The sequence below is a fragment of the Corapipo altera genome, unplaced genomic scaffold, assembly GCF_003945725.1.
Source record: "Corapipo altera isolate COAL_440 unplaced genomic scaffold, ASM394572v1 22b, whole genome shotgun sequence".
Classification (NCBI taxonomy): Eukaryota; Metazoa; Chordata; class Aves; order Passeriformes; family Pipridae; genus Corapipo; species Corapipo altera.
In genome coordinates, this window is record NW_020884876.1 from 3,053,651 (window position 1) to 3,064,665 (window position 11,015).

At 39.5% G+C, this 11,015-nt stretch overlaps 1 protein-coding gene across 3 annotated transcripts; it reads left to right on the forward strand.

Annotated features, from left to right (window-relative positions):
• The first annotated feature begins 1,674 nt into the window (after positions 1 to 1,674).
• EXOC1L (exocyst complex component 1 like) lies at positions 1,675 to 10,022 on the forward strand. 3 transcript variants are annotated; one of them, XM_027636359.1, is made up of 4 exons: positions 1,675 to 1,811; positions 2,553 to 2,591; positions 5,480 to 5,610; positions 7,443 to 10,022. In XM_027636359.1, exons 1-4 carry the CDS (start codon positions 1,691 to 1,693, stop codon positions 7,704 to 7,706), a joined length of 555 nt encoding a protein of 184 aa, XP_027492160.1. In that variant the 5' UTR covers positions 1,675 to 1,690; the 3' UTR covers positions 7,707 to 10,022. The 3 variants fall into 3 exon arrangements, with proteins under 3 accessions (XP_027492160.1, XP_027492162.1, XP_027492163.1); XM_027636361.1 differs by lacking the exon at positions 2,553 to 2,591; XM_027636362.1 differs by lacking the exons at positions 1,675 to 1,811; positions 2,553 to 2,591 and adding an exon at positions 4,813 to 4,839.
• The last annotated feature ends 993 nt before the right edge of the window (positions 10,023 to 11,015 follow it).

Genomic DNA, 11,015 nt, shown 5'->3' on the forward strand with positions numbered 1-11,015 from the left:
AATGCCTGGCAGAACAATAGGGACCATAAACTGCAAGCCAATTTGTACACCAGTCCCATATTCAAGGCATGGTCAGGTATAAGACCTCAGGCTCACGCTACAGGCTTATCAAAGGGGTTTTATGTTAAAAATATACAAGGCTCCAAAAATCTGCCCACCAGATTTATTAAAAGAGCCTTCAGTTCTTTTTATATCTTGAAAGAGCGCACAGCAGAACACACTGCACACATTTCTTAGGATGTCAAATAACACACTTTTGCTGGCAAACTTTAAAAATTAAGGGAACTTGGCAAAAGTTTAAAGGGCAACCAAAATAAAGCATTGCACAAAGCATTGACTTAGCACATACTAACCCATACAACTTAGCAAAATCCAACCCATCTAGCTTTAAGTTACCCAAATATCAAGAAAGGAGATTAGGAGAAGAAGAAGAAATAAAGAAAGAGAGAGAAAAAAGAGAATTATAGCTACCTCTTGAAGTCCCATGCAATTCCAGCTTCCACATGTCCAGACAGTAGGGTCGTGACAATGTGGACACCTGATGGTGTTGGTTTTATTTGCTTTTGCCCCCTGTGGCCATTCCACCACCTTCCACCCCAGGTGAGACTTCTGGCCCACTGGCCGCTCTGAAGCTGGGTTAGGGGCTCCAGAGTCTGTGGTGTGGGGCAGTGCTCCTCGTGTCCAGGTTATATTCCTTTCTAAGTTGCATTGAAACCATAAGAATGAGAAACTCAATAAGGTCTTCAGACATACCAAGCTTGAGGACAAGAATAGAAGAGGACATCTAGCTTCTAGTAGCAGCCAGAAATGAGTCCAAAAGGAAAACTCTAACACAGGCTACCATGGATACTGAAATTAGAAGAACACCTGCCTCCAAAAACTTCACTCACACATTTTCAGAGTGGCAGGAACAACCAAAATTTCTGCAAATATACTCATGTCTGATGTGAAAGGGCACTCACACATGTAAAAGTTCTGGGGATGGTAGTTTCCCCTGGTGCCCAGTTTGCACCTGCCCTCTGAGACTCCTCTGGAGATGATTTCACTTTCCGTTTATAAGGAGTATATAAGGTATAAGGTAATTTCCCCCTTAACGCTATTAACACTCATAATATTAGTGTACGAACAGTGGTGACAGCCATAAGGCTATCTAATTCCTTTACAAATTCCACCAACTCTTTTATCCACTGATAAAAAAAATTGCGCTGACAATTCTCTTTTTCGGTAAACTGCCTTTAGCGTGATTGCTTTGCGTCCCTTCCTCGCTCGTTCTCTCGTCCTCCTCCTCCCCCTGGCCGGGGGACAGACCGGGCGGGTACCTCGATTGCATCTCTACCGGGACCTCACTGTGACACCGTCGGGGCCGCGCAGCCTGTCCCGGACCCCTCCGGTGGGAGCGTCCCGCTGGCACACGGAGGGAGGGCGGGCGCGGGGCGGGGAGATGCGCGGACCTGCCTCCCCCGGCGCCGGCGGCCGGAGCTTTAACGGGGGTGCCCCGGCGGTGCGGAGAGCTGTCCGTGCGGGAGCGGTGCCCGCGGGGGTCTGTGCCGACCATGCCCCCCCCGCGCCCCGCGGCCCGGCGCGGCCGGGGTGCAGCTCCCGCCTGGGAGCGCCGCGGGTGCCCGGCGCGGCGCGGAGGCTGCGGGGCGCGGGGGCACAGCGCCCGCCGCTGAGAGGCTCCGCGGGTGCCATGTCCTCGCTGGTGAAGGAGGACCTGGCGAAGAGGCTGTTCGGCCCCCGGCGGCAGAGGCTGCACGAGTTCATAGAGGTGGAGGGCGCGGGTGCCCAGCGCTACTACCTGTGCGCCGCAGGTGAGGGGGCAGCTGCCGGGCGCGAGTGGGTCTGCGAGGGGAGGCGGGCGCGGGTGGGTGCGTGGGGACGCAGAGTGCGCGTACCTGGGCGGGAGAGGGAGCGGGGGCGCCCGCCGGGACGGAGCGGGCAGCGCCTCGTCGGGGTGCGGCCGCCGCCGCGTCCCGCCCCACCGCTCCCCAGCAGGGCACGGAGCCGAGCTCGCTGCCTCCGCATCGCCAGCAACCCCCGAAACGGCCTTGGCTCCGGTTTCTGGTTCACACGGGCTCGAGGTTTGACATCAGCGGAGAAACGTGACTCTTGCAGGACAATTGGTGGCAGTAAGCAATCCGTGGCAGTGCTGTGAGCGTCTGATCTGCTCCGAAAAGAGCAAACCCTTGCTATAGTTTAATCGGGTTTGCGTAGGAAAGAGTAACAATGCATTAACATTGCAGGAAATATTTGTCATTTTAAAAGCTTTTACGCTTTCCCCCATCTTGGTCTAATGTTCTACATACTGTCCCAATTACATCAGGAGCAACAAACTAGACTTGTGGTTTAAGTAAATACACTTTAGAGTTAGCAATTAGGACAAACTGTGAGTAAAACAAGATTGCTATGAGTGGTAATTATCTGGCTACTTCCTAAATTTTTATTCCAAGGGAACCTGTTTTATAGAGGTATTAGAACAAGGTTTCAGACAAACTGGTTTATTGGGGTTTTTTGTTTGTTTCTTTGAGTGCTTTTTTAAATTTTTGTTTCAGAACACTGGAAGATACTCAAAACCAGAAATTATGTCCTCTGTAAGTAGTTAGGCTGAAGTGAATGATTCTTCCCATCTCTTTCTTCTTCAAGTTCAAAATATGTAACAGGTAGAAACAATCTGTGTACTCAAGACATAGATTGGGGTAGTATCCGGTATTCTGTGATCACTATCTTTCTAAACACCTTATGTCCTTAGAATATATAAGTTGTCTTACAGATTATCAGAAATACTGAGCAAGCTATGTTCCCTGTACTCCCATAATGTTGGTAGAACATGCTTTGTGTTTTAGAACTGTAAAAATAGTTTTAAGAAATGAATTCTGGAATATCATAGAGCTTCTAAACGTACAGAAATACCATCCTCACTCATAGTTTATGAAACAGTCCAGCAGAAGTATGGTTAGCTGCATGTAGTAAATCTAAATATTTCACTGCTGTGAAACATCCAAAGAGGAGAAATAACATTATGCACCTTTAAAACCTTTACTAAAAGCTTCAGTTTAAGGTAGAAGAGAAGAAGCCATTAAAGAAAGCCTCTAATCAGATTAACTGATTGGAAGTCTTTAAAGACATGAAGGAAAATTTATGTAGAGTATTAAGAGTGGGATCTCTCCAGTAGTCAATATTAAAGTCTCTTATTATATACAGGCACAGTCAAGTAAGCGGTGAGTAGAATGGAAATCTGATTCTGAAAGATGGGTTGCATCTGGCTGCCAGCAGCTACTGTATTCCACTGTGATTCTGTAGGAGCAAAACACATTATCTTAAAACCTATCCCTGCAATGCAACCTCTGTGTATTCCTGTTCATTTCAAATTACCATAGCAAAAAAAAAAAAAAAAAAAAAATCAGTCAAGCTATAGGCAAAACTTCAGAGGTCATTTTGAAATCTGTATTACAACAAAATCCTGGTGTGGGTAACTGAAGAATCTCATTTTTGTGCCAACATTATTTCCTTTCCTTTTCACAACAGCAAGTCCCAGCTCTTGTGTGAAGGTAATAGTATCCTTTCACTGAAAGTTTCATAAACCCCAGAAGAACATAAGGCTGAAATGCAAACCCATTCAGGGGTTTTCACAACCCAGTATTGGTATGCCCGAGAAAGAATGGTAGGAATAGCATTGTATTGTCCAACAGATACTCTGAAAAAGGTGTCTAGTCCATGGAAGACTTTAAGAAATAGTTTGTGCTCTATGAAGGCATTGCCATAGCTGTGCCCTCCTCAAGAAAAGCTTTTAGAACTTAATAGACTGACATGGTAGATCTGAGCTCATGTTCTATATATTTTTTTTCTTTGACTCTTTTAACAGAGTGCAAGAACAAGCAATATGTACAATATAGGAAAAGTAAAATTATTTTTAATTGAAACTAGTCCACCCAAATTTCACCACTGGGCAGGACAAGCTCCTGGTTTCATTATTCCTAACACATCTGTGCTCTGTCCTAATGTCATAGGATTTCTGTTGTCTGAGAGGTAGAGCAGTGGCAATGTGGGGGACCTGGGGTCCACTAGGACATCCCTTTGTGTTACTGGCAGGACTGGGGGCTTTTGGGCTTGGGCTTGTTTCCTTTTGTTTTAACTCTGAGGAAGACAATATATTTCCAACCAACAAAAAAACTGGGAGAAATTGAAAGTATGAAGAGAACTTCCTAAGATTACTCTATTAGATTTGCTTGCAAATGAAAATGATTTTAACTTATCCACCACAGTGGTGGTCTTTTGGTTTTGTTTTGTTTTGGGTTTGTTTTTTTTTTTTTCCTTAATAAAAAACCTTCAAAAACTCTGCTTTGATAGGGCTAGGAAAAAAAGCAAGACTGATTTGTATTTCCCAGGCAGGGAAGCTATAGACTGAGAGAAATTATAATCAATTTATATATTTTCCACTGTTTTTCTTTTCAGTGGAGAGAAGGCATATCTCCAACATACATCCTTTGTTTGTCTTTATTTAATAACCATTTTCTTATAAGCAGGTGAGAAGCAAGAGAAGTTTTAACAAGAGTAAGATAAAAATAGTCAAGTTTCAAAACGGGTTTTCAAAAATTCAGGTAATATTTAGAAATAAAAGAATTTTGTTCCTGTGTTTCTAGCCTTGTGCTATGGTGTCGAAATGCTCCTGCTAGACATAGGTGACATCTCGCCCTTAACTTAGGCTACCAGATGGCTTGGGGATGTCTGCTGCCCTGCAGCCATCAGCAGCTGGATGTGCAGGAGATTGTTCAGGCTCTGGTGCTTTTCACACTCATCATTGTGTGTTACGGAAATCCAGTCTCCTACACAGCACTCAATGTAATCAATTAATCATGGTAGTTACTGCACAGAGTGTCTTCGCGTTCTTTTTAATCTAATTTCCTCCCTATGTTGGAAAATAGTAATTTCTATAAAGTCAGCACTGGACAACCTGAAGCTTTAAGAAAATTTTTAAATGCTATTTTTGTAAAGTGGCCTTATTACATATTATAGAGAAATAAGAGTTTTGCTTTAAAAAAGTAATGGCTACACAAGAGACCTTCCTCTACAGAACGGAAAGTGTAGCACAAGTCATGTAAATACAGAGCCTTGGTAGAAGTTTTGCAGTTTTCTGACTGCAGCACCCCAAAAAGACTGCCTCTCAAACCATAAGTGCAGATCCAGTGCCAGAACTAGGCTTTCTTGGCACTGCTAGTGAATTTACATGAAAGGCTTTTGAACAGACAAGGCTCTCTTCACAGGCTGGGTAAGGTAAACTCTAGATCTACTAAAAGACTGAAAACATGGTGCTATTTCTACTACGTGGGCAAAATAAAACTGTTAAGTCAGTATAAGCCTATACAGCCCTGCCTGTCACGATTTAAAGTTACTATCTAAAATGTAGTTTAATTAAGCCTTCTATTGTCAGAACTTTGCATAAGTACTTGCCTGCGTATCTAAACTATTTTTTTTCTTGCAGTGACTACAAGTAAAGAAGTAGAAATATGTATGGTGAAACACTGGCGAGTGAATCGAGAGGAGAAATATGAAATAGTTGAAAAGTGGTTTTTGAAAGATCTGGAGATGATTGATGGAAAAGAAGCAGATACTGTAAGTGTTATGTACTATTAAATACATAGAGTATAATTTTCTTGTGTTGCAATTTAGGACAAAATTATTAAAATGCATTATCTGAAAAATAAAGTTATGGTACCAAGGAATTTTTGTTTTATTGCATGTGAGAGGCTCCACATCACATTTTCACTGTTGCAAGGGGAGAGGAAGGAGAGATTTTTGTGTTTATTGTGATCATCTTTATCTCTCTGGCTGAGACCTGAGGTAGAAGCTGGTCGTTTTCTAATTTGTTAATTAAAACTGGCAATAAAAGTTCTCCACCTGCAGCTCCCAGTGTAAACTGCAGTTAATCCCATAGATTTTAAAGTGTATTTGAAAACAAAATTTTGTTAAATATTTCTATGGGGACTGTCACCCTCTCATTTAAATTTTTGAACCTGGTCTCTGTGTGACAAAGTCAACGTGTAAAATACCATACAAGTACATTGTTTGATGTAGCAGTTCACAAAATTGTGTCTTTAACACAGCTTAGTCTCAGGTTACTTGAATCAATTCAGTATTTGTCTATTTGTGTGTGTAAATATGAAACAGTTTTGGCTAGATCAGGCTGACCTTGCTGCTAAAAAAGTCCTAATCTCTCAGATACAGCTCCAGAAGGATAAAATGAGACTGCAGTAGTACAATACATAACAACTCCAAAAATAGAATTAAATCTAATTTTACAAAGCTAGAAGAAGAGGAGAATATCTTCTTTATATGTGTGAATTTAACAGTTGTCTGTGTATAATAAATGTAGTCCAGGAAAAAATTACTTTTTCCCCTTTGAAAACGCTTTCAAGTGAATGTGAAATAGATTCAGATTCCATAAAGCTAATGAAACAGAAATCAAGAGCCCCACGAGAAATGTTTCAGAGCCTTATTCCAAGGAAAATGACAAACTGCGGTTGTTCTCATTCTGTCCTGTGCACATGGTCCTCAAGGCTAAAAAGAGGAATGTGGGAGACAGAAGAGGTGAACTCTGCTTCAGAGTACCCCCGCACCCTGTGAGCTCTTAGCAGTTTAGGCCAGAAGGGAAAAAAAGACAAAACTAAGAATCCTTTACATCCCCTCTCCAAGTTATCTTGCTCCTGAAAATGTTCCTGTCCTTTGCCCAGCCAAAGGCAGCCAGAGGATTTCCTTATCACTTGCTGCATGTATTTAACCTTTTTTTTTTTTGAAGTGTTTTGCTAAAATATTCCTCAGAGATGATCCAGCCTTTCACAACTTGGATGATCAAAATCTGTCTCATTTTTAGTTAAAGAAAAGCCTAAATGAACCTCAAACTCATAATTGTAGGGTGATTAACACTGCTATAAATGTTCATAATAGGTATTCGTATCCATGGAATTTAGCAGAACTTAGCTGCTGCTAAATTAATTAATTGTGCCAAAGAACCAGAAAGCACAAAGAAATACAATTAAGGCAGAAAGGGCCAATCAATATTATTCTTCTGACAGACATATATAGTTATAGTCTAAGGCAAGTGCTTTTCATATAGTGTGTTTTAGGCAACGTGACAAATCAGTTTATTTCAAAACAAGATTGTATAATCTCAATAAACGGCAGCATATTGGTTGAATAAACTTTGAAAGTTTTACTCACACAAATTTCCCAATGGCAAAGAATTACATCTAATTTTATGCTACTGCTTTTTAAAGGTATAAAAGACCACTTAAGATGAATAGCAGAAATATGCAAAGTACTTTAGAGCCCATCAGAGAAAAAGCCCTGCAGGTAGCTGAGCAGAGAACAACAGATTATCATTTTAACACTGTAATGCATATAATCATTTCTCTATCTCTCAATTTTATTCCTTTTTTTTTTTTTAGGATAATCCATATTTTGATATGCACTTCCACAAGGTCTACAATATGGAAGCATATAGTTGTGCATCTAAATATACCTTTGCTCGAACACTAAGCAATCTGAATGCAATGTACCTTAAGAAGGACTTGAAGATTGTGAACTTTGATGACACCTACCTAAATGATGATTCAGTCTGGTCATCCAGTAATAGGGATTGCTTAGTAGTTATGAGGATGTGCTTCTATGCTTCCAACCTTTTATGTCTCTCCCTGTGCCCTTTGTCCTGAAGATGCATTTTCTAGCATTAAGGTGACTGGTTGACTTTCACTGACCAGCATTTCATATACCATCTGATCAAAAAGATAGTAAGTGATATGCAGTATCTGCTTTTTAAGTTTTCATGTAAGTAAAAAATGGAGCGTACTTTTTACATAAACAATTGACCATTTATATATATTGGGAGGGCCTCACTCTAACAAATACTTACAAATACATGAGACTCACAAGGTAGAACCAGTAATTCTCATGGTCACTAGTGATTGCTTTTGTAAGTAGAGTTCAGCATTTGCTCATATATTCATGGAGGTATAGATTATCTTTCATTAATAGCTGAAATCATTTTACAGCATTAAGAGCATAAACAGTTAATTTATATCCTAGAAGTAGAAAAAAGAAAGCAACCAATTGAGGTCTGTATAAGAATGATGCACATTTCCATTTTCAAAATGCAGAACTCCATTAAAGAAATCATACCTACATCCATATAAGAATCCAACCCTCATCCTGATGAATCGGAGTATTGCATTTAGGTACCATGGGACCAACTTTTTACCTATGCAGCTATATTATATTTCCTACAGAACATTTAGTGTGCCCTTTGGCCTTCACATTTGTGGTACTGTCCTAGATAATAAATGTTCTTAAGCAGCATTGCTTTATTTGTCACACCTTTCAGAACTTTTGTATCATTAAAGTCTCCTTTCTAGCACTTCAGTGCTTATAAACAGGCAAGGTTAAGGAGCAGAAACTGTTTATGTCTCTGCCTCTGGTCCAAGAGATAACAAAGTACTATGTAAACAATAGTTGTTGGCTACTACACTTACTTTGTAGGAAAGTGATAGACCTTTCAAAATTCATAGAATTATGAGAGTTTTTTTCACCAGTTTTTAGCTAATGTTAGCATATTCAGTGCACTACTTAGAGTTACATTTACAATGGGCTGGAGCCTACTTGAATGTTTGGAACATCTCATAAAAAGTTACAGCTAGACTTGTGATAGTAGTATATTACAGTAGAAACAGAGGATGAATTGAAGCTGTACGGAAGCAGGAGCTGAAGGGGAACAATGTTAATAGTAAGAAGCACAGTGATACTGCCTGGTGTCAGTCAGCCATGCTAGTTGGCTGTTCATCCCATAATCAATAAAGAAATGCCAACCCAGAAGGACTTTCAGAGAAGCTTCTGGTCAAAACATCCTGCAGGAGAAAATCACTTTTTGTTTGGCAGCCAAGAGAGTATAGGAAGGCTAGCTGTGGACTAAACCAGGTGTGGACCTAAAGCTGACTGATGACAGCTCCTAGGAAACCAGAGGCTGCTTCATGTTCCCTCTCAGCACCTGCCATCTGTACAACTGGATAGTCACACAAGGGTACTGTGACTTGTACTTTGCTGTTGTCTTTCACATGAACTCCCAGCTTTGAAAACATTTGTGCAAATGTACTTTGGATTCAAAATTAAAATAACATCCAATAATTGAGAATATATTTGAAAAACTGTAACATGTACAGCTTTCCACTTTTAAAATGTTACCCTATTGCGTGTATATAGGAAAGGCCATACCTTTGATTAGCTAATCTTCAGAAGTTATATATTTATTCTAGGTACATGTTGCAAATTACATGCATTCTAACACAAATCTTAGTAATTATGTATATCATGACAGTTGTGAGGGCAATTTATGCGGGTAACACATCCTCTGGAACTTGTAAGAACTTAAGTCTTAAATTTGCCACCTACATACTGTTAAAGAGAAGGATTGTATTTCTAGTTATTGTTTGTGAAAATCAGTTGTTCTTTTGAGAATGTCTTTGGGGTAATCCATTGCCAGTATGTGTGTTGTGACATTTGATTATTAGCTACAAGAAGTATTTGCCTAACATCCAGGTTCCACAAAATCATCTTCAATAGCAAGTATAATTCATGCTACTGCTATCCCTGATACATTGTCTTGTTTGAACCATGTGTTAATTGTTGAGATCACAATGTTTTCTGTAATGTGTATAAATTCTTTGCTTAATAGGCACAAGGAAATGTTTTCTGGGTAGAAAAGCTTCCATCATTCATCTCATAATTGTAATAAAGACATAGAACCTCTAAAAATGAGCACTTCAGATCACTCTTCTGAAATAAAGTACATATATAGTGAATTCCTGACCCAATAATTGTCTGTATCATGTTAGAAACTGATGATAGCTAAAAAATTACTATAATGTTCAGGCACATTTAATGGACTTTCTTTGGTAGTTTATATATTTTTATTCTTGTACCGTATAAACAGTAAATTGACTATATTAGAAGGCAAATAAGCCTGCATTTTATGTGGAATAATATGCAATTAAAGTCTGTCTGGCATTTCTTCTGTCTAATAACATAGTATTTCAGACATGCTTCACTAAGTAATCAGACTAAACTGAAGGAAAGTTAAAAAATGTACATTGTCCCTGTCAATTATTTCAGTTACTATCTAAAGGAAAAATACTTTAAAAGATCTTCAGGGGCCTAATCTAGGGACTCCTTAGTTTTACACAGTTCTTTGTGTGAACATCTTTGTAAGATGTCAAGTACCAAGACACCGTATAATTGCCTGATCACAATGTGGAAAGTCTGTCTTGAGGTGCTGGAGACAGTCACTTTGTGGTGAGTATAGCACAGCTGCACCACAGGACACAGAGCATATGCTGTTATAAATGGAAAAGACCTGACAGGCTAAATAGTCCATCCTTAAGTTAATGCAGAGTTATTTCCTGCATCATTTCCTGATCTTGGATAAGTAGAATGTAGTTTGAAATACAGTATCAGGGGTTTATCTAGTTCTCCTGGAAGTCTTCTCCAAAATTGAATAGGAACAAACTCTTGTGAATAAATAAATCTGTTGCATTCTTATAAAAGGTTTCAGCTACATGATGGAGTGAATTAATACTTGAGATTGTGGTTATAATGCAGATTTTCTTCAGAAGATGGGAATTGCTATCAGCCATATCTGTTACAGAGAAAAGAAAATATGTAGCAGCCTGAAAATGAAGAAGAGTGATCATAAGCATCACAGAAGAGGCAAAAAGGCTATCATAAAGACAGATCATGTTTTTTCCTATATGTATTTTTTAAAACTCTTTAACCAACATCAGAATTAAAAAAAAACCTATGACAAAAGAGTTTATTTAATTTTATTTATTTAAAGCAGAAGTACTCTTCTCCTGTGTGATTATCTTTCATGGATAACTAATAATTTCCTACATCTTAAATTAGGCAAATACAGAATTTTAAAAATAATTTTGGAAGTGAAACAGAGCAGAGTGCCTGTTCTGGACTGTGTTTTT

Excerpts from the sequence above, each read along its gene's own strand:
- EXOC1L (XM_027636359.1), top strand. The coding sequence starts at position 1,691 with ATGTCCTCGCTGGTGAAGGAGGACCTGGCGAAGAGGCTGTTCGGCCCC. Across the intron at positions 1,812-2,552 it reads CTACTACCTGTGCGCCGCAG|AACACTGGAAGATACTCAAA; the intron begins GTGAGGGGGCAG and ends TTTTTGTTTCAG. Across the intron at positions 2,592-5,479 it reads AACCAGAAATTATGTCCTCT|TGACTACAAGTAAAGAAGTA; the intron begins GTAAGTAGTTAG and ends TTTTTCTTGCAG.